The 23,641-nt window shown below is 48.3% G+C and overlaps 1 protein-coding gene across 1 annotated transcript in view; it reads right to left on the reverse strand.

Moving 5' to 3' along the window:
* OSBP (oxysterol binding protein) overlaps nt 1–23,641 on the reverse strand; it is a 465,191-nt gene that overhangs the window by 66,648 nt on the left and 374,902 nt on the right. Inside the window, exon 12 of the mRNA XM_085651892.1 lies at nt 11,637–11,803. Coding sequence (XP_085508018.1) covers nt 11,637–11,803 — 167 coding nt within the window. The remainder of the gene's footprint in view (nt 1–11,636; nt 11,804–23,641) is intronic.

Here is a 23,641-nt window from a genome sequence, read left to right on the forward strand (position 1 = left end):
AGAGACACCGATGATGGGGGTCGGTAACCGACATCAGTCAGTGACAGACGTCACACGGCTTGAACGCGGGCATCCCTACCGGCACCAGGAGTCGAAGTCGACTCGAAAAGAGAGACAAAAATGTCAAAAAAGTTAGTCAAAAATTGACTAAGGGTAGGCTCTTCCCAGATCTGCACTTACTGGCGCGGAAAAAAGAAGAACTGACGTCAGCGCGCGAGGGCGGCATCTAAGTACTCCGACGACGTCATCCCGGCGATCACGACGCCGACGACGGACGCGGAGTCGCAGACGACACCTACAGACTCGCAAGGGTACTGCTGACGAAAAATCTTTCTGGATCCAACCTGATGCCTGGGGATATTCTAAGGTAAGGAATCTAACTAATGTGTTTCTTTCAGATAAATGTTTTGTAAAAGGCAGTCAAAAAGTGACAGAGCTAGCTCTCCAGATCCACGCTGCTGGCACGGAATGAAAGGAACTGATGTCAGCGAGCAGTGGTGACGCCAATATAGGCACAGCGAATTCACTCCCGACACAGACAGCATTGACGTGGAGCCGAACGTCACCACCTACCGGAGCACAGAGGTACTACTCAAGAAATCAGAATCCAGTCTGATGCTTGGGGAATACTCTACGTCTAGGAATCTGTGGTTAGAAGTCTATTAGAATAGGGCCATCATGGAGGACATCCAGACTAGACACCAACTGTGCTGTGGTCTTCATTTTGGGGGATGTTGTGAGCATAAGGAAACCGAGGAATATTAAGAAGGGTGAAAACAAATATGATGGCCCAGTTGTAGTTGACAACGTATGCAATAACGCTATCTGAATAGAACAGACATCATTGGTGGTATGATGAAAGGGTGGTTATAATGGATCCAAAGCCTGCATCCAAAAGCAGCTCGAGAATAGACAGAAGTGGAATGGAAGTTGGATGACCCTCTACACCCTTGTTTGTTGCAGGCACACCTGGTTGAGGAATGTACCTCTTTATTTACAGATAACTATTCTTTGGGTTTTTACCTTCTGTCAATGTAATCCGTTTTTGGGAATCTGTGTCCTGATTTTTTTTTTTTATTGTATTTATTATATTTTGAAGGCTGTTTATTTTTTTTCCTTGAAGAGGAAACGTCATTTAGTAGTCTCCAGCTATGTCTCACTTCTCTAGGTTTGGAGAGCTGTGTTATTAAATATGAGTGTTCCAGCCTTTCCTGTTAAAACCTAGTGCTGGAGCATCTACAGAATGTTGCACTTTGTGTGATGCCCTTGAGATCTGTTGAGCCACCATGAGCTTACCTTCCACCTGCATGAGTCCTGCTGACTCCCTGTGCTGCAAAGTCATCCTGTGTGCCCTGTGCACCCCCATTGTATGCTGACTGGAACTGGTGGTAGCTGACTCCGACTATGTCCTGGGATCTGCTAGTCAGGCCCAGGAACAGTGCCATGTTAAAAATTAACCACTGCCAAGGCTTGTTGGTTGCCAGTCCGGCAACCAACTCCTGCACTCGACGCTGCACCTAGAGGGAACCCCACCCAACCTTCGACCAATGCCATCAACCACCCTGTTTATTTTGCATCTTGGTCCCCACAGCACCGTGTAAAATTGAGCTGACTATCGTGGCTTAGTCCTGGGACCCGCATCACCTTAACCCTCCTTGAGTTCCAAACAAATCTACCTGCAAGTGACCGATTGGCACTACCACTTTTCTCCATGGCCACAATTCAAAAGTTCTGCAGCACTGAATTGCTGTGATTTAGATTTTCACCTAAAATCCATAACTCAGGTCTAACGAGTTGGGTCAATGACTTATTGTCCATGCTGGTACTTTGAAATGCTTAACATATGTTCCTCTAGTAAAGCAGGACTGCTCTTTGCCACACTACTAAGGATTTATTATTAAGAATTCAAGGACCATCTTTGAGGTCTTTAACAGTACTGCATGGTGAAGCCTAATGGGCATCACCACATAATACTCCACCTTCCTACACTACATAACTGCATTCCAAATTGGCAAGGCCTTTTTTTAACATCACTACTGGTAGCCCTGCCTGATGCACTTACCGGATTAATTCTGGTAAATGTGCATTGGGGGAATATACTGTTGTCTGATGTGGTAACTATTTTGATGCTAATATTAGCAGCGCAAGAGGATTTTCGATTAACATAACATAAGAGCTTATTACACAAAAGGTTTGGGGTCCCTTGTTTCGACACACTTCACTGTTAGCATACACAGATGTTGCTCTATTATTGCATGCAGAGACAGTCAAAACAAGCCTGCCACAGGTATCTTTGAGAAAGGTGATACTTAGTTAACTTATTTAGAACAGATACAGCAGGAAGTCCATATGAGGGCTTCACCGACAGAGTGAAGGTCTCCAGTTCATGCAGATTACCAGGGTTTTTAGTATTAATAAAATCAATGCACAAGAGTGAAGGTGCTCAAATTGAGGACCCATCAAAAACTTGAGTACCAGGTTCAGATTCCACAGTGGTGGAAGCCACTTTGCACATTTCTTAAAAAGTGAGAAATGATGGGGAGAAGGAAAAAATACAATTGTTCTGGAGACAGAAGTAGAGATGGCAAGCAAGTATTTTCATTTTTATCAATAAATCAGTCAGTAAACCTCCTTCATTTCCTGCAAGAGACGGATGTGGTAGAAAGGCATTAATTCACCAAAACTGTTAGCTCTACTAACCCTGGTATGGTGTATTTCCCTGAGGAATGCCGGTCAACATGCAAGCCCAAAAGAAGTGCGGGGTTAAACGCTGCTGCAGCTCACTAGCCTCTTGATGATTAAAGTGAGTTGTCACATACAAAATTGATAGAAACTGAGCTCAGTGAAGTCTGAGAACCAGGTCGAGTCCAGCAGTGTGTGGATGACACCAACTGACTTGTCTGTTGTATTGTAACCCTCTGAAAAGGGCTGGCACAAAGAGGACATGATGAAGCAGAAACGCATAATCCAAGCTGAACATAGTCCAGTCCATGTCTAGGAAATACCAGGAACAGAAAGCAGCAGGACGTTTGCGACTACCTCACAATTAAACTGTTTAGGAAAGAAATATTGCAAATAATCGAGGAAATATTTAAAGCAGTGCACTCTGCAATGCCAGAACTGGATCTTCTGGAACTCAGAATTGTGGACCAATTTCACCTGTACTCAAGGACAGCTTCTGGCTGGGAAGTGACCAGCTAATAAAGAGATAGTGCACATGAAGGATAACGAGATTCATTCCATTTGGCCTAAGTCCGCAATGGAAAACGATCTCAAGTGCAAGCGAAGACAGCAGCAAAGGATTTGAGACTCCATGGCCGCCCTGTGGATCTACGCTGTTAAACTGTTTATTCTAAGTCCAGGAATCAAAACTTCATGAAAACTTCAGGTCTCATTAACAAACTCTGAAGATATGGGGCAAATAAAGATAAGTGGAACTCAAAAGAGTCAACAGGACGCCAGGTAGAAAGTGGGGTAGCTGACTAAAGAGTCAGGAGTGAGCGCAACGTCATAAAATTATAACTATAATGTGGATTAGCAAGAAGGTGGTGGAAGGTGGTGGAAGGTTGTAAGAGGGTGGTGTTTCTATTTGCCCAGGGACTGTATATCGTGACTTTTGTTTTATATTTATAAACTTGAATAAAAACGAATGACGCTTACAGGTAAAAAAGAAAGCAAACCAAAACACGGGAAATTAATGCTAAAATAAAGACCAGATGTCTTCAGACCAACTGTCATCGTGGAGTGCAATGTCACAATTCTTTACTCTCTTACGAAATAAACAAGCATTTGCAATGCAATAGGTCTGGCAATTGCAAAATATTGAGCTATTGGCATTGTAAGTGACAATACCTTTTATTGGTATTTAAAAAACCTGGATGAATAAAAGGCATTGTCATTTACAACACAATACCAATACAATACCAATACAATACCAATAGTTCAAAGTTTCCAAAATGCGAGACCTATTGCATTGCCTTCTACGAGGCCTGGTCACCCCTCCTGCTGCCAAACGCCTTCCTGTCTGCCGGCCTGCCAGAGCGACCCAGCCGCCGCTGAGCCGCCCGTCATCGCCGATTCCCGCCGCTGCCTCCCTGCGGCCCCACCCACCTCCAGCCCCATGTCCGCCCCGCTCCCGCCTCCCAGCTGACCCGCCCTCCCGGCTCCAGATTTATGACGCCCCCAGAGCGACCGCGCAGCGGGAGCACCGATTGAGCGCCGAAGGTGCGCCAAAGGTAAGCCCGTCTGCGCTCGTCCGCGCCTGGACCGTGCCCAGTGCCAGGACCCCTGGCCCCCGCAGACCCCAGCCTGCCCGCCGGACGTACGACGCTGCCACCCTCAACGCCCTCAACGCCGGCCGAGTCCCGGGCTGCTACCGTGCCACCCCGAGACGCACCCACGGACCCTTCTGCTGCAACTCCTGCAAGTTCACCTGCACTACACCTACACCAACCAAGACCAAGACGAGCAACAACAGCAGCCACCTGAAATGCATCCTGCTCAACACCCGCTCCGTCCACAGGCACGCCATCGAGATCTGGAACCTTCTCGACACCACAGCCCCAGACGTCGCCTTCTTCACGGAAACCTGGATGAACGCCTCCTCAGCGCCTGACATCGCCATCGCCATCCCAGACGGCTACAAGATCATCCGAAGGGACCGCATCAACCACACCGGAGGAGGCATCGCCATCGTCCACAGGAACACCATCCGCATCACGATCAACACCGACGACACCCTCGCAACCGCCGAGCACCTGCATTTCCAAGTCCACATCAACCCCAAGACCACCCTCAGAGGCACCCTCATCTACAGACCCCCGGGACAACGCACACAATTCAGCGAAGACATCGCCGACTTCATCAGCCCACACGCCCTCGGCTCCGCTTACTACATCCTCCTCAGGGACCTCAACTTCCACCTGGAGAACTACAACGACCGCAACTCCACCACCCTGCTGGACAACCTCGCCAACCTCGGTCTCAAGCAGCTGGTCACCACCCCCACCCACTACGCCGGACACACACTCGACCCCATCTTCTCATCCAGCAAGGACATCGCCTTCAGCCACGCCACCGGACTCCACTGGACCGACCACAGCTGCGTCCACTTCAGCTTCGGCAGGACCACGATCCACCACCACCAGCAACAGGTTGCACGCAGGAGCTGGAACAAGATCACAGCCGACCAGCTCGCGACCTCCCTGAGCATGAACCCGCCCACCAGCACAACGAACCCCGGCCAGGCGGCCACCAACCTCACGAAGTCGATCAGCGACTGCGCAGACGAGCTCGCCCCCCTGAGGAACCCGCCTAGCAGACCTGGTAGCAAGAGAGCCCCATGGTTCACCGACGAACTCAAAAGCTCCAAGAAGAACTGCCGAGCCCTCGAGAAAACCTGGCGCAGAGACCCAACACCGGACAACATGACTGCCCTCAAGCTCGCCACCCGAAAACACCACCAACTCATCCACGCCACCAAGAAAACCGCATTCAAGGAACGACTGGACAACAACGCACACAACAGCAAGGAACTCTTCAACATCGTCAAAGAACTCTCCAACCCCAACGCCGGAAACAACGACATCACCCCTTCGCAAGACCTCTGCAACTCCCTCGCCTCCTACTTCCACAACAAGATCACGGACATACACAACAGCTTCAGCACTCAACCGACGAACACCACGACCGAACCACCGCCCCCCACCACCACCCTCCGCGCCTGGACCCCGATCAACACCGAAGACACCGTCCGCACGATGAACTCCATCCACTCCGGATCTCCGACCGATCCCTGCCCTCACCACGTTTTCAACAAGGCCGACGCGGTCATCGCACCCCACCTGCGGAACATCATCAACACCTCCTTCGACACTGCTACCTTCCCGGAGAGCTGGAAGCACGCCGAACTCAGCGCCCTACTCAAGAAGCCATCGGCCGACCCCACCGACCTCAAGAACTACCGCCCCATCTCGCTGCTCCCATTTCCCGCAAAAGTCATCGAGAAGACCGTCAACAAGCAGCTGGACGCCTTCCTCGAGACGGACGGATCCCTCGACCCCTCGCAGTCTGGCTTCCGGGCCAACCACAGCACCGAGACCGCCCTGATCGCAGCCACGGATGACATCCGAGCGCTACTCGACAACGGAGAAACAGCGGCCCTCATCCTCCTCGACCTCTTCGCGGCCTTCGACACGGTCTGCCACCGTACCCTAGTACAACGCCTCAGCAACGTCGGAGTCCAAGAAAAGGCACTGGAGTGGATCATCTCCTTCCTCGCCGGAAGGACACAGAGAGTCCGCCTCCCTCCGTTCAGATCTGAAGCCACCGAAGTCATCTGCGGCATCCCTCAAGGCTCCTCGCTCAGTCCTACTCTCTTCAACGTCTACATGAGCCCCCTCGCTGACATCGCACGCCAGCACAACCTCAACATCATCTCCTACGCCGACGACACCCAGCTGATTCTCTCCCTCACCAACGACCCCGCCACCGCCAGAGCCAAACTTCACGAAGGGATGAAAGAGGTAGCCGAATGGATGAAGAACAGCCGCCTGAAACTGAACTCGGACAAAACGGAAGTCCTCATCCTGGGATCCTCACCCGCAGCTTGGGACGACTCCTGGTGGCCCTCCGCCCTAGGCAGCGCACCCAAACCAACAGACCACGCACGCAACCTGGGCTTCATCCTGGACTCCTCCCTCTCCATGACCAGACAAGTCAACGCTGTCTCCTCGTCGTGCTTCAACATCCTGCGCATGCTACGCAAGATCTTCCGGTGGATCCCCACCGAGACCAGGAAGACGGTCACCCAGGCCCTCGTCACCAGCCGTCTGGACTACGGCAACTCCCTCTACGCTGGAACCACCGCCAAACTCCAAAAGAGACTCCAGCGGATCCAGAACGCCTCAGCACGACTCATCCTGGACATCCCCCGTCGCAGCCACATCTCCAGACACTTGAGAGACCTGCACTGGCTCCCGGTCAACAAGAGAATCACCTTCCGTCTCCTCACCCACGCACACAAAGCCCTACACAACCAAGGCCCAGGATACCTCAACAGCCGCCTCGACTTCTACGCTCCCAAACGCCAGCTTCGATCGACCAGCCACGCCCTCGCCACCGTCCCCCGCATCCGAAGAGCCACCACAGGGGGACGATCCTTCTCCTACCTCGCCGCCAAGACATGGAACTCCCTCCCCACCCACCTCCGCCAGACCCAGGACCACTTCGCCTTCAGGAAGCAACTCAAGACTTGGCTGTTCGAGCAGTAGCGGACCCCCCAGCGCCTTGAGACCCTCTGGGTGAGTAGTGCGCTATATAAATGCGATGATTGATTGATTGATTGCAAATGATCGTTGTTTACACTTTCACTAGAGGCCACGCCCTTTTCTTTAGACGAGCGGTGTCTAAAAACATGTCCGCTGCCGCTATTAAAGTGGAAGTGCACTATGGTACGCTTTTACTTAAAAAAGCATTTGTTTGTCAGGTTGACAAACAAATGCTTTTTTTGTAAAAGCGCCCAGTGAAAATGCGCATGGTGCGCTGAATGTTGCAGAAAAGCATGTAGTGCCTGCATTACGAGAAACCATTAAAGAAAAAATTGCTGACAGACTAAATAAGATGAACCGTGTAACAACTGAAGTAAAAGTGCCAGTCCTCATGGGAGGTTACAAATGAAGACATGGCGGTACTAAGGAGGGATTAACAAGCCTATTAACGAATCAGAAGCCAACATTTACGAAAGACAACGACAGTCTCTGAGCTTGTGCCAGGAGCGCATTTCTTTCTGCTGAACAAAGGTTATCAAACAAGCTCAGATGACTGAATCAAGCACAAGACAGGCTCGGGGGAATTAGATCGGGAACAGATAACCATTTACTAACTCTGCCGTAGGCACCTAGACAGATATGAGTGGAGCTCATATTCGATCGAAAAACTCAGAGGAACATCTTTCAAACTACCCTAAATGCATGCAAATGTGTATCCTACATTTTGGAAATGCATTCGGCCCTATTAACATGTTTCAAGGGTTTTCGAATGCTTCGGTAGGAAGAGCTGCCAAGGGCGGGAGGCGCAATTCACACACTCACCTACACCAGAATGAACACGTACTGATCGTTTTCCAGTGGGATCTGAGACAAAACGAACTTGCAATGAAAATGAGGGGTCTGAAGAGTTTATGCAACTCTACGTTATACAGAGGAACGAGCATTGACAAAGCCAATCAGTCTGGCACAGCCTGCAAGCCTTTTGGCTTTGCCGATGTTTATTTTGTTTCGTCATTGCTTTGGCAACATTTTATTGATGGGAGAGCTGCTGGCTCCCTCCAATATATATTTTTAAAAATGCCTACAAGATAAAATATTTTTAGCGTCAAAAAGCACACATTGCGTAAGAAGCCTCTGGATTCCTGTAAACTACTTTGTGTGTGGATGCGCTCACCTACAGAGAAGTCAGCCAATGGCCGAAGTGAGCTGTCTCGCTGCCCCATGTTGTATGCTGTAGTGGGCTGAAGACAAACACCAATGACACAACAGACTAATGGGTGAAACAAGGTTGGCTGGAAACCCCTATATATATATATTTATTACAGATATACATTTTTAGTAAACTCAGAAGGTTTTAGCTAATGCCAGACCAATAAAAGCTACAATGGATTTCTAAAGTGCAACCTTGTCTGTAGGCCTACCTGCCGGTATCCATGCTATTTGCATTAACCGGCTGCTTTATGTACAAGAAAATCCACCTGCTTGCATAGGAAGTCCTCCAATACAAAGGGTAAACATTACAGGAAGAGAAGAAACGTCACAAACATCTTGCCGATTTGTATGCTTCCTAGACTGGAGACAACAGAACGCCTCACATCAATGAAGTAAAGGTCTCAAACCACCAATAAAGCAGAAAACCATGTTCAATGAAAGCGCCATTCTGCGCATTCAATTTACCATACACCACGAGCGCTCATATAGAAATGCCTGATGGCAAACGCCCTTCCATCATTCATGCCAAGACACCATCAGACAAACTCTTCAATACTGTAAATAAACATAAAATAAAATTCCGCTGCTCTGCAGGCTGGTGAAAACACACGTGCCCGGCAAGCATGTGTGGCAGTAACTTCTTCCAGCAATGCGTGGCAGTAACCTCTTCCAGCAATGCGTGGCAGTAACCTCTTCCAGCAATGTGTGGGAGTAACCTCTTCCAGCAATGCGTGGGAGTAACCTCTTCCAGCAATGCGTGGGAGTAACCTCTTCCAGCAATGCGTGGGAGTAACCTCTTCCAGCAATGCGTGGCAGTAACCTCTTCCAGCAATGCGTGGCAGTAACCTCTTCCAGCAATGTGTGGGAGTAACCTCTTCCAGCAATGCGTGGGAGTAACCTCTTCCAGCAATGTGTGGTAGTAATGCTTCAAATAACGATCTCTATTTGAGCATGCAAAGGTGTGAAGCGACCCTTAGGATAATGTATGTGTGGGAAGACACGCCTCCCTGTTTGAAAGTATGCAACCCACAATGTGCACTCCAAGTCGTGCACGTGACTGGTAACTCCTAACCGTCATTCACTGCACTTTTACTGCTCACTGCCCACAATAGAACAACTGGTCTGGTAATACCTCGCCGTCTTCCGCACATCTGTGACCAGAGAAGTGGAGAATTGTGGCTCAATGATTAGAGCGGCAGACCCTGATGCAGAGTTCTAGCCCGGGACCAGGGTTCAATTCCCCGCCTCAGCGGGTCTTGGGCTCAAAAATTCCACGGACCTGATAATTCTCGCCTCGGTGCCATTCCAATCATGGAGTCCCACTCTGCAACTCTGGGCAATAGCTTGCTTAATCTCCACAACGGCCCCCACAACGCTAAGGATGCCTGGCCTCCACCTTGGGGGTGCCCAGGAGTGGACGCCTCACAGGGAAAGCCAGGATGGGTTCCACAGCGGTATTCGTACAAGCGCCTTGAGACCCTTGCGGGTGAGTAGTGCGCTATACAGGTATCAATTTACATTTACCAGAGAAAACAGGCTCTACAACACATAGAACCTTTATGAAATCTTCACGCCTGTGGCTCGATGAGGTCTGCTGTCTAGCGCCCGGGCCACCAAAGTGACTGGTTCTTCCCGTCAGTCGGGAAGACAATGAACTATCATAGTTATAGCCTCATCTTTCAAGGGCAACGTCAGGTCCCTACCAAGGGTTCCACGTTAGGCACGGAAGGACTTCTGGCCAGTGCTTTGGAGCTAGACACTGAACTCTAAACAGACCAGCTCCAATACTGAACCTCAGTTAACACATTCATGCACTTGCGGTTTGTCAAAATACAGCACATCCCTAAGCAGGCAGAAACCATTATCGCATCGGTTCTTGCATCAGATTTCCTTCCTGGAATAAATACATCATATGCCTGCTCCAGGCCTCCAAACACTTCCCATTGGACACAGTGGCATAGTTTTGAGGGCAGCACTCGTACCTGGGGTAGAAGGAAGGTGGGGGCGTTTATGTAATGTTAGAAAATATAAATGGGGCTGTGCCTACGGGCCCAAAAGGCTTTCGTATGCCTACCAACGACTGAAGCACACTGACAGATTTGGGAGGGGCGGAGGGGGTGCTTGTACAGACGGAACACCAACCGTGCAACGAGTCTGTAATGAAAATCCTCCTAAAAGATTGTGAAGAACCAGGACATGCCTGTGAACAATTTTTGCTTTCTGCGACATTATATATGTATTTTTTAATTTCACCACTAGATGGTGCCGTATAAGCAAGTAATAATTTGCTGACTGTGTCCACACAAAGTCTTTGTAGAATGGCACACCGGTATGTCTGTAATGATATCGTTTGTCCAGAATAATGTTCAACATGTCAAAGGTCACTGTCCAGGTTCAAGCAAACCGACCCCTTAGCAAGACTACTGAATGGCGAGAGCTTTTAGAAATACAAAGCCAAACTATAAATCTGTAGCCAGCAGTTTTGCGGAATGAGAGATTTGGGGTTTGGCAATTGATTTATTCTGTGCCCGGAGCCATGCGAAGCAGCCCAGCACTGCACCACCCTGGGAAAATGAACGACATTTCGCATCCCCACAATCCTCACCGAGCAACAAAAGCGACATATAAAGGTTAATTTATTGTCGAGCGGCACCCCTCTGTTTAAAGGAAACAAACACTGCATTTGTGTGGGAGGGCGTAAGCAACTACGGCCATCAAGCAACCTTTTTAAACAAAAAAGTTCGCTGAACAACAGTTAAACAAAGTAAGCGTAAGGAGACCGTGGTTGGTAGTTGGCCGGTGCTCCTTAGCCTTGACCGGAAGGGAGGTATCGGCTGTGAGGGCGACTTGGGATGCAGCAAAGAAGAGCGACGGAGCAGGGAGCCAATGGTAAGTTACAAGCAAAAATAAAGTGGGCTTGTTGACTACAATCGGTCTTGCAGATAGCGCATGCGCGCTAATGCTCGACCTAAAAATAAACATTAATGTGCCTCCTGTCAAGACTGGATGAAAGTGAAGGAGCAGGATATTCGGAACTGTTTGATATTTCCTGGATGTTTTCTTACCCAATTAGAAACTTTTTTCAAGAGAGAGGCAATATTTTCAGCAATTTGCAGGGAGCTGGCAATGTTCCCAAAAGCTCTTGTCATTACTCACGGAAGCGGATTCCTCTTCCACAGCATAAACCTGCTCTCCTCTGCCCTTTCTGTGCCATGTTCTGAGTTACTCACAGCCGCAACCCGGAAGCCATCCATCTTTTCGTCCCAGGTTCCGGATAGTATAAAGTGCACTTTTCCAGAAGGGTCCATTACCTCCCCAGTCACCTGCAAAGCCAAGCATAGTATCAGAACTAGACTACATATTCTCTTAAAATGACAACATATATATCACAGAGGTGGACGTTTGATAGCACACATTATTTAGGATCCTTTGTAAGAAAGGGGACCCAAAGACCTACAAAGGGCTGGGTCCGCCTTACACCAATGAAGCCAAATGTAAGCCCTTGCGCTCATGGAGGAGGGAATCGAGTAAAATACTTGCATTTGAATTTGTGCTCCTAAATAGGCTGGCTCGAGATAAAGCACACAATAAAATAGTCCAATATGAACTCTTTTGTATTGTCTAAATTGACTTAAATCCATAAAGATAAACCTCTGTTTTCTTCTATGCACCTTGGGATACATCCTCAATGGAATGAATCAGGATCATCAGTAAATTATGCCTTGACGATTGGGGCAGGGCTCATTACAAATATAAAGTAAGCTACCTGCAATACCTGTTGACCAGAGTAGGTATTCTCTATGGAGCCAAAGTATTAGCCAGTCAAACAAATCTCGAAACAGATCTCAGAGGTCTCGTAGCACTACAGGGTGTATGATATTTCCAAACTCGGGTGACCAACTAAATATATTTTTCTGGAAATTACTAGCTAAATATATTTTTCTGGAAATTACCAGAACAGCACAAATCTACATACAAGGAAGGGATTGAATTGATGTGTGTTAGTTGCAATGCTACTCAAGATGCCCATGATGAATCTTTTTATTTGTTATTTACGAATCACACACTGTAACCCAAACGGTATCTGCGGACTAGGAACAGACAGGCAGGCAGAATGAGCGCTGATCAATAAGCAAATAAGACAGATGGCAAAGTTAGGTATTTGCCAAAGCGTCACCGGTAGGATGTTCCAAAGTGTGAGAACGAGGATCCAAAAAGAACAGCCCCCAAAGAAGGTAAGAGCTTGATCAAAAATGACTCCTAGGTTGTAGGCCCTCAGCACTGGGGAGTGTGTACCAGAAGTGTCAGGCCAAGGAATAATGAAGCAGACAGAGGTATCCCCTCTCACAAGCAGGACTCCTATTTTGCAACCATTAGACTGATGCTGCACCACGTCCCACGCGAGGCTAGGCTTGAGAGTATGTAAAGGTACCTACAAGGTACAGGAAATTCAACAGCTATTTAGCAATGATGTATTGCATCAACTTGGCAAAGGAAGGTAGGAGTGTAATAAGAATGGTTTAATAGTGTAATAGGTCTTTAGGTTACTTCGATCTTTGAGCATAAAAGTGACTACTCCAACTCTTTTCAGAGTGATGCATTTAAGAAATTTCAGAGGGTCCTAGATGGAAGAGCCAGTGCTTGAAAGTCATCAGAGCAAACCTAATCCGGCGATGTCAAAGGCAACAGTACATTTGCATTTGCTTTGGCAAATATACTGCTGGCCACAAAAGTTTTAGCTAGTTCCATTGATAACGTGCCTTTCCACAGAGATTCAGGTAGAGTTGAGGATAGACATTAACTATGAAAGAGATGGTATTGTAAATTAGAGGCAGAGGCAAGACCAGAAGAGATAAAAGCGCCCTTTACAACAGAGCAAGTCTTAGTAGACTTTCAGGTGGACTTTTCTATCTGCATACATGGAGTCGAAGCTCAGAAATGATTATGCCATGACGCCTTAAGATAAAGCAGCAGGCCACCTAAAGGTGAGAACATGATACTCAACCACAACATGAAGTTTTGAATAAGTGATACATTTCTTCCCTCTTGCTAGCCTGATTACTAATCAAAAAGTTTTCTTGCAGCTCGACAAGGTCAGAGATCACAGTCACTACAGCTTGTACTGCCGTGCGGGGTTTTGACAGGTGTGTCACCTAATTTTGGGTCCACAATAAGGACCTGAGAAAGTGGTCGGACCACAATATATTCCAACAGTAAATTTTAAAAGGAGGGTCAAAGGGAAAATTATATACCGACCCAGAGGTTACCAATCCCTTAGCCTTACATGCAATAACAACCAAAGGTAACCAGAGTCAAAATACAGGAGCCAATTATTACAAAGAAAAACGCCTGAATTAAGAAGGAAAAAGCACAAATGTGAGCAATGTCAATTGCTCAAATTTTTGCTTTTTCCTTCTTAATTCAGGCGTTTTTCTTTGTATTAATTGGCTCCTGTATTTTGACTCTGGTTACCTTTGGTTGTTATTGCAGACCACAATATAGCCTCCCTATCTAGGCAGCAAAGAGGAGATGGGAGCGAAGAAAAGGTAACGAAATTGCTATAATCCACCCAGAGAAATTTACAACCACCAACTTCCTTACAAGTCTACTGTAGTTAAGCAGGGTTGTCAGCAAGGTATTTAAATTCCCTATTCACCCGGACACGTGATGAGGGGTGTCGTAAGAAACTGGCTCTATATATACTGCACCAAAGTGAGGTACAATGAGTTTAGAGTCCAAGAGGTTTGGCAGAAGTTAAAGTTAGATATAACTTTAATAAAACCATCACGGTTGTCCTTGACCAAATTGCTCCAGCCAAACAAACTTCAGAAAAACACATCCTCCAAATCCTGGTTTAATACGGATCTCAACAATGAGAGGCGCGTCCTTAGGTCGACTGAACGCATTTGGAGACAAAACCCATACCCCCAAAATCTCACCCTCCTCAGATCCGCCAGGTCCAAATACAAAAAGCATATCCTTAATACTGAGACTGCCTTCTTCAGCTCTAAACTGGACAGGGCGAAAAACTAGACCCAGGGAACTATTCATAATTATTAAAAACCATACCACCTCAGCCTCCCCCAAGGTGACGGCCACTGTTGAGAGATGTGAAGAAATTGCTAACTACTTCTCAGAAAAAGGAGTCTTTTCTCCCAACCCCCCACATAGCCCACTACCCCTCCCCCCCCCCCCCCAAGACTTTTCCTGCAATTCTCCCGCCCTCTTAACACTTCCTCACGACCCTTTATCTCTGCCTCTAGTCGTTTCTCTTCCTGAATCCGACCCCACCAAACTTGAGAAAAAAAAATAATGCTTCCTGGCATCACTTCCATCCAGTCACTGAGCTCGAAGCCCTCAACGTGATTGCCAGACTTAAACCATCCTCTCACTCCAGAGACCCTCTCCCTGCCAACCTTGTCCAAGATTTAAAACACATCATTGCCCCTTTTTGGACCTCTATCATCAACTCCTCCTTTGCCACGGGCTGTGTCTCCGTTTCGCTCCAACTTGGACAAATCACTCACATCCTCAAAAATCCTGCTGCCGACCCTAATGACCTAAATAATCTTCTGCCTATCTCTAACCTTCCTCCTCTCTCTAAAGCCCTTGAAAAATGTGCCCTGCGCCAATTAGATACACACATCGACACATTCAATCTGTTGGACCCCTTTCAATCAGGTTTCAGAAAGGGCTGTAGTACGGAAACGACCATGCTCAATATAATTGATGACATCCATCAATCCCTCGACAAGGGCGAGTACTCCCTTCTCATTCTCCTTGATCTCTCTGCTGCTTTTGATACTGTGAACCACTCTACTTTACTTAACATTCTTAAAGACTGCCTTTCAAAACCACTGCCTGTCTCGCTGGATGTCCCACAGGGCTCTATTCTCTCTCCCTCTCTTTTCAACCTCTTTATGGAACCCCTCAGCCATATTCTTAAGCATGCGGGAATCAAGTATCACCTCTACGCCGATGACACTCAACTTTATCACAAGATTCAATCCCACTCTGACGTGCTACACCTCAATGACGCATGGACTAAGATTCAATCCTGGTTCCACTACAGCCACCTCAAAATCAACCGCAAAAAAACTTAAATCATTCTTTTCTCCCCTAAAAACAGCTTGCTCCCCATCCAATCCTGATTCTTGTACCTTACAGCTCTCAACTGCTCTCTCACCATATCCAATACAGTTAAATCCCTCGGAATTAACATTGACCAGAACCTTTCTCTTATCTCCCACATAAAAAACTCGGCCAAAAGCGCCCTTGTCACTCTCAATCCCCTCAAGAAATTAAAACCCTTAATTCCTGCTGATGATTTTAGATCAGCTGTCCAATCACTGGTCCTGTCTAAAATAGACTATGGTAACGCCATTCTCTCTGGAACACTTAAAGTCCACTTAGCCCCAATCAAATCTGTTCTTAACCTCGCTGCTAGGCTCATTACGGACCTCAAACGGTTCGGTCACATCTCTCCTACCCTTAAAGCCCTCAATTGGCTTCCCATTGAAGGCAGATCTACCTACAAGACGGCTTGCATTACACACAAAGCCCCGCATCAACACACCACGCTGTACCTCACAGACAAACTCCTCAAAGCGGGCTGCTCTCGAACACTGAGGAGCTCAAACACTCTCACGCTCTTGTCCCTCCTCTGTTAAACAAGAAATCCACTCAATCATGCTCCTTCTCCGGAAATGCTTTTCGGATTAATTTTGCTAACAGTGCTGGATCCTAGATTCAGCACTGGGGCATTTCCTGAAAACAGTTGAGTAAATGCGTTTTAGTTAGTTGTACAATTTTTAAAGATTATTATTGTATTTCAAAAGTTGACAAACTTTTTCACATAGAATCACCAATGTTATCCTATGGGAGGAAATTCACTTTGCAGGCAAGTTACTTTAACGTTACTTTTCTTACTCAGTGCTGGATACCTAGATTCAGCACTGGGACATTTCCTGAAAACAGTTGAGAATATGCGTTTTGGTTATTTGTGTGATTTTTAAGGAATATTCTTAGTTTTCAAAAGTCGACACTTCGAAACTTTTTGGGAGAAAAAGTGTCAATATTATTCTACGAGGAAAAACAGGTTATCGGTTTAGATGTAGAAAAAAGTGTCAATGTTATTCTATGACGAAAAACAGGTTATCGGTTTCGAGGTAAGTAATCGGTCTTTTGAGTTAGGGTTCTGGGGTTAGACTCAGGTGTCTCCCAGGGTCAGTGATGCACTGTTGTTGCACCCCCATTGGCACTAGGGCGGCCGGGTGCAGAGTGTTGAGGCCCAATGTTATCCTACGGAGGATAGGGGGGCTCCGGTTGGTGGCTGCTGGCAAGCAGGCCACGGGGTAGTGGGAGCCAAGCTCCTAGGGTTTAGCTCAGGGCAAGTTGGGGACCAAATTAGCACAGCAGGGGCACCCTCAGCGGCACTAGGACGGCCGCAGGGTGCTGTTTTGAGGTCGGGTGCCCTGTTGATTTCAATGGAGATGCTCCGGGACAAAGAAACACTGCAGGCTCAGGGACGAGGATCTTTCAGGAGCGACCACCACTTCGAGGGGTAAGTTGGGATGTAGAGGGTTGGTTAGGCATCACTGGGTTGGGCACACCAGGCCGTGGGGCGTCGGGTGCAGGGGTGCCTTGGGACGTCAGATTTTCTTACCCGCTCCGGTCATGGTAGGGGGGGGGTCCTCTGGATTGAGGCTGCAGGCGTCGTCAGGAGGCTTGAGGCAGGTCAGGGGTCGCCGGATCTCAGGTCAAGATCGCCAAGGGGACCTCCTCGAGGTATTTGTCCACTCAAGCTCGGGCCGCATTCGGCGGGTGCAGTGTGTGCGGGATTCGCGGTTCCTGGCTGGCACCAGAAGCTGCAGTTCAAACACGTCCAGTGTTCACGGGAGAAACAGCTTGGAAAGTGAAGGCAGGCAGGTCCTCTGGGGTTTGTGAGGTTGCTGTCCGCTGGACACGCCGGGGTTTTGCAGGAGCAGGTTCAAGGGGAGATAGGCCTGGAGGGCTGGGGCCAAGTCAGTGAGTGTCGTCCTCGTTAGCTCTGCACGGCTACTCGTCCTTCTTCTCTTCTTTTTCTTCTGGTTGCTGGATCTGAGGAAGGAAGGTTCAGGGTGCTAAATACTAAATTTCGGGGCGTTACAGGTAGGTAAAGGGCAGGGACCAATGGGTCCCTTCCCTGGGGTGGGTACACCCCCTATTCTGCCACTCTCCAGTGGGAGGGGGGTAGGAGCCTGTCCCTGGTTGGCTGGGTCCCCCCATCCTCAAGATGGCGTGGACTCGAGGTTGTGCTTCACCTCGCCTCCCCCACCTTAGGGGTGGAGTTGGCAGAGGTGGGCACACATCTCTTCCTCACTTGTTTTTCCCGCTGGTTCTCCCGCCCAAAGTGGGGGGTAGAACCAGTGGGGACCAGTTGCTGAAAGCAGCAAATGGTCTGGAGAGGCTCACAAAGGCGGCATGCCTTTTAAGCTTCTCCTTCGCGAACCCTGCCCATCCTGGGGGAGGAGGCTTGGCATCTCATTCCAGGATGTGCATTGTTTCAGTCCCCCGAGTGCAGCAAGCTCTCGACCCAGGGGTTCAGAAACAGGTCAGGTGGTGGCAGCCTGCGCAGCCACTCAGTCAGGTCACTGGAAGTCGGTCGTGTTTCAGGGGGCATCTCTAAGATGCCCTCTGTTGTGCATTTTACATTAGATCCCACACTGGCATCAGTGCGGGTTTAATGTGCAGGGAAGTTTGATACCAAACTTCCCAGTCTTCAGTGAAGCCATCATGGTGCTGTGGAGTTCGTAATGACAACCTCCCAGCACCATATACTCTTAATGGCAACACTGCACTTACAGTGCCCAGGAATGGACTTGGGCACTGTAGGGGTACAGGGCTCATGCACCTGTACCCTTACCACTGGCATCGGCCACCCAGCTGGAGGGGTGTCTGATGTATGCCAGGGCAGTGGTTTGTGGGCATGGCACACAGGGATGTGTGCCATGTCGACTCTTTGCTTTGTTCTGCACCAAGACACGCAGCCTTCAAAGGCAGTGTGTGAGTGTCAGGGTACAGGACCTCTAAGAGTGGCACAATAAGTGCTGCAGCCCTTAGAGGCCTTCGCTGGTCACAGTGCCCTGGGTACCTGTGGTACCATTTACCAGGGGCTGACAAGTGGCCAGAGATTCCAATTGGGTGTAGGCTTCAATGCAGGTTTAGGGAAGGAACATAGGCCCAGGGTACCTGATTAGCAGGAGCCCAGGGCACACTCAGTCAAAGAACATCAGCAACTCAGCAAAAAGTGAGGGCACACAGGTGCTGCCTTCTAAGGTAACTCTAGATATCGAGCAATAGAGAGCCTGATTTGGAGGCAGATGAAAGTAGAGCAATGGTGAAAGTAGAGGTCTTAAAAGGAGGCACACCCAAGACTCACAGCTTTAGTGACAGGACGTATGTCGAGGGTATCTTTATTGATCACCCCCATACCCCCTAGCAGAGCATCTCTCCTTTCACTGGACTAGATTTTATAGTATTATACAATACTATTAAAGGTGCGGCTTCCCGATGTGGTTTTCCTGGTGTGTGGGACCACGGCGTAGGAGAGCTGGGCTGATCGTAGGGACCTTTGGGGTGCGTGGAATTTGAGTCGGCTGTTCAGGTATACTGGTCCAGTGTCGTGGAGGGCCTTGTGCGCGTGGGTGAGCATCTTGAAGGTGACTCTTGCCTCGATGGGGAGCCAGTGGAGTGTGCACAGGTGCTAGGAGATGTGGCAGTGTTTTGGCAGGTTGAGGACCAGTCTTGCGTCGGCGTTCTGGACGTTCTGTAGCTTGCGGGTGAGGTTTTTGTTTATTCCGGCGTAGAGTGCATTGCCGTAGTCGAGTCTGCTGGTGACAAGGGTGTGAGTGACAGTCTTTCTGTGTTCAAGAGGGATCCATTTGAAGGTCCTACGTAGGAGGCAGAGGATGTGGAAGCAGGAGGACGAGACTGAGTTGATCTGGCGGTCCATTTTGAGCTCGGAGTGCCCAGGCAGCGTGCGTGGTCCATGGGGGTGGGCAGATTTCCGAGGGCGGGGGGGCCACCAGGTGTCTTTCCAGTCGTCGGGGTTAGGGTCTATGATGAGTGCTTCCGCCTTGTTGGTGTTGAGTTGTAGGCAGCTGTTTTTCATCCATTTGGTGACGGCTTCCATGCCTTCTCGAAAGTTGTGTCTGGCGGTGTTGGGTTTGTTGGATAGGGAGAGGATAAGTTGGGTGTCGTCTGTGTATGACACGATGCTGAGTCCGTAGGTTATGACGATGGGGGCCATGTAGACATTGAAGAGCGTCAGGCTGAGGGAGAACCCCTTTGGGACTCTGCAGGTGGTTGGCGTTGGGTTCCGAGAGGAAAGGGGGGAGTCTGACAATCTGTGTTCTGCCGGAGAGGAAGGAGCTGATCCAGTCGAGGGCCTAGTCCTCGAGCCTTGCGTCGTGAAGTCTGCGTATTAGGTTGCGGTGGGAGACTGTGTCGAATGCCGCTGAGAGGTCGAGGAGGATGAGGGCTACTGTTTCTCCTTTGTCCTGTAGGGTGCGAGGAGGGCGGTTTCCATACTGTGGTTTTTCCTGAAGCCGGATTGGGAGGAGTCGAGGATGTTGTGTTCTTCGATGAAGGTGGCGAGTTGGCTGTTGATGGCTTTCTCGATAATTTTCACAGGGAACGGGAGCAGGGAGATGGGTCTGTAGTTTTTTTTAGGTCGGTGGTGTCCGCCGAGGGTTTCAGGAGGGGGTTGACCTCGGCGTGTTTCCAGTCGTCGGGGAAGGAGGTGGTCGCCAGGGAGCGGTTGATGGTGTGGCGGAGCATGGGTGTGATGGTGTCGGCGGCTCTGTTGAAGATGTGATGGGGACAGGGGTCCGTGGGGGCCCCGGAGTGGACTGACTTCATAGGCGTCAGAGTATCTTCGGTGGTGAGGGCTGTCCATCTGTCAATCGTTGGCTTCATGGTATTGGGGGTGGTTGGTGGGAGTTCCGTGTGTTGGTTGTCTTCGTCGAAGTTGTCGTAGATGCTCTTGATTTTGTGGTGAAAGAAAGTGCTGAGTTTGTCGCAGAGGTCTTGTGAGGGAGGGATGTCAGTTGACTCACTGGTGGGTTGGGCGAACTCCTTGATGATGTTGAAGAGTTCTTTGCTGTTGTGTGCGTGTGGCGATTCTGTCTTCTGTGGTCACCATTGAAACGTTCCAACCAAAAAAGAATTCATTCTCATCAGCTCCTCCCTGGAAAGTTTTAATGTGGCTAGGAAAGCGGGGGCCGGGAAATAGTGGAGGTCGCAAAAAGCATTTTTCCTAAATTGAACAGAGATACCAGAAAAACGGCTGAACATAACTACACCAAATTTGGCAGAAAGCAAGGCCTTTGTCCTGAAAGTGTGCAATACATTCAGTAGTTTTTGAGAAGTTTATTTCTGTATCACGCCACAGAAGACACGCACAGGCGACAGATCTAGAGAGGAGATCGGATTGGCTTTCACCAAATCAACAAAGATGTCATGGCAGCCATTTTAAGACTCTGGGACTCAGTCTCCTGTTCTGAAAATAAGTTGAGAAAACAAAAACACATATGGGGCAGGGCAGGGATAGTCTATCCCATGGCCTGTTGGGTTGGGGGGCCCACAGGAAACCCCCTGCGGAGCCAAAAATGTAAAGCATTTTTTTATAAATGTTACTGTGAATTCAAGGAGGATCCGTTGTGAAAAAAATAGAAATAGTAAGGGCTCCCGTCACCCTTGGAAAAAAAGAAAAGCCCTTACAGGAGGGTGTCGGTCACAATATTTGTTTATCTGATGATTAATTTGATACCTTATAATACCAAGTTTTATAGTCCCATTCAAAAGTTAGCACAGCTGATTAGTTAGCGTGTAACCCTGTACTAGCCAATGGGGCTACTTTCTTTTCCGCATTAAAAACTAAAATATGGGGGTTTTACTGTTAGGCGATATAGAAATGTATATAATGTAAAAATGCATTTCTGAGGCGCACTGCTACTCCGATGAGTGTCCTGGTGCTTTGCACTATTAGTGAGAAAATTCAGAGATCAGAAAGAACACAGATGAATCATTCTGAAAAGGCCATGTTGTCTGCTTCTTCCAGAACAGGAGGGTGGATGAGATGCATCTTAATTCCAAAGGGAGTTCATTCTAATGAAAGGGTCCCAGAAAAGAGAAAGACCTGCCCCCCCGTTCTGGACCTACGAATCCAAGGGATTTTGGCCAGAAGGAGGTTGGCGAAGTGCAGACCTCTGGTGGCAGAATAAAAATGAATTCTCGCTCCCAGGTGCCCTTAACTCTGTGGATCAATAGCAACTTCTTGAAGATAATCCTCTTCCTAATAGGAATCCAATGCAGCTCTCTAAGATATGGGGAAACCAGAGTTCTAAGAGGCAAGTTGAGAAGTGTAGGGGCTGCTGCATTTTGGACCACCTGACACTTACTGATAAAGTACTCAGGTAGGCCCAGGTAAAGTGCATTGCCATTTTCAAGTCTAGATTTTATCAGTGCTTGAACTACCAGCTTCCTAGCCGAGAGGGACAGAAAATGGAGGAACTTACTGAGCACTCACAGGAGACCAAAGCATGTCCCTACTACTGCATTAACCTGCACCAGATATGAGAACCCACCATCAAAATTGATACCAAGGTTTTTAACCAAGCTAGTGAGGCTTAATAGTGGGGGAGCATCCTCCGGCCAAAAGGACGAACAAGGCTCCTCCGATTTTATACTGAAGAAAAGTAGCTCTGTTTTACCCGCATTACATTTAAGCTGATAGTGAGATAGCCTTTGGAAAACGTCTGACAGACAAGTTCAGATTTTTTCACCAGGGAATGTTTCATCCCTGCCCCAGGAGAAAAGTAACTTGGTGTCGTCAGCATATGAGACAATTTTAGCACCCAGAGTCTGTCGTGCATGGTAGAGGAGTGAGGTATATAGTTAATAACATGGGGCTCAAGGTGGCGCCCTGTAGCACTCCCACCCGCAGATCAAGAGGCCCTGACGCAAACGGTGGACAACACACCTCTTGACCTCTATCTCCCAGAAAAAAAGCCAGCTATTTCTAGGCCTGCCACCTGATCCCGAAAGTCTGGAGACGTGCCAGGAGTGTGGAGAGGGGTATTGTGTTGAAAGCTGCTTGCAACTCAAGCAGAATCAGCACAGTCCTGCCTTCGACATCTAGGGCACCCCTGATGTACTCCACCACCTCCACCAGCGCCATCACCATACTGCAGCTTGGCCGGAAACCAGACTGACTTGGATGCAGCAAATCATTGCTTTCTAGGTAGTGGGATAGCTACGGATTGACATGCTTTTCTAGAAAGTTTGAAAGGGCCGGAAGTCACAAGATAGGTCTATAATTAGATGGATCAGTGTCACCCACCTGGGTGACACGGCACAATTTTAGCCTGCTTCCAGGCCCTGGGTTAAAGATGGCAAGACGTTTAGGAGATTGTTGGCCAGAGGGTTAATAACCTCTGTGTCCTGATTTTTAATATACAAAACCCTGCCTTAGGACTGGATAGGCCTGCTGCATAAATTAAAAATGGATGTTTTGATTTTGTCATTCCTTTAGATGGCAAAGTTAGCAGTTGAAAACTGCTCAACCAGCTTCGAGTGGCAGGCTGGGAGTCAGGTTTTACACTCTCTCACTAAGCGTGGCGCAATAAGTGCTGCAGCCCGGGGAGAACAGTTTAACTTGCATGTCTTGCATACCCCTCGTACTATATACTAGGGACTTATAAGTAAGTTAACTTAAGCCAACCGGGTCTAAGCCAATCAACCATATACTTTTAAGGGTCAGAGCACTATTCACTAATTGCCCAAGAGTGTCCATTCATTTTATTTTGCTTGCAGACACATAAGTGGTTGGATATGCCACTTTTGTTCACAGTAATCCTTCTTAATAACTCTACGAAACTAGTGGTTCTTTGCTACAAGTAGCTATTAGGCAATATGTATCTGTGTAGATCCTTTCAGCACAAACTTCATTTTCTGATTCAATTTCATAACACTGTCCTTTGAGAGTAAGGGTAACTCTGCTAATGCAGTCTGTTCAGCAAAGAGAACCTTTTTTTGAACATCACTATCATCGTCATCATCCGTAGCAGTAGGATTAAGGAAAAGCTGTAAGGTGCAATTGCACTAAAAGAATTATTTTC

This window comes from Triturus cristatus, chromosome 4_1, assembly GCF_964204655.1.
Source record: "Triturus cristatus chromosome 4_1, aTriCri1.1, whole genome shotgun sequence".
NCBI lineage: Eukaryota > Metazoa > Chordata > Amphibia > Caudata > Salamandridae > Triturus > Triturus cristatus.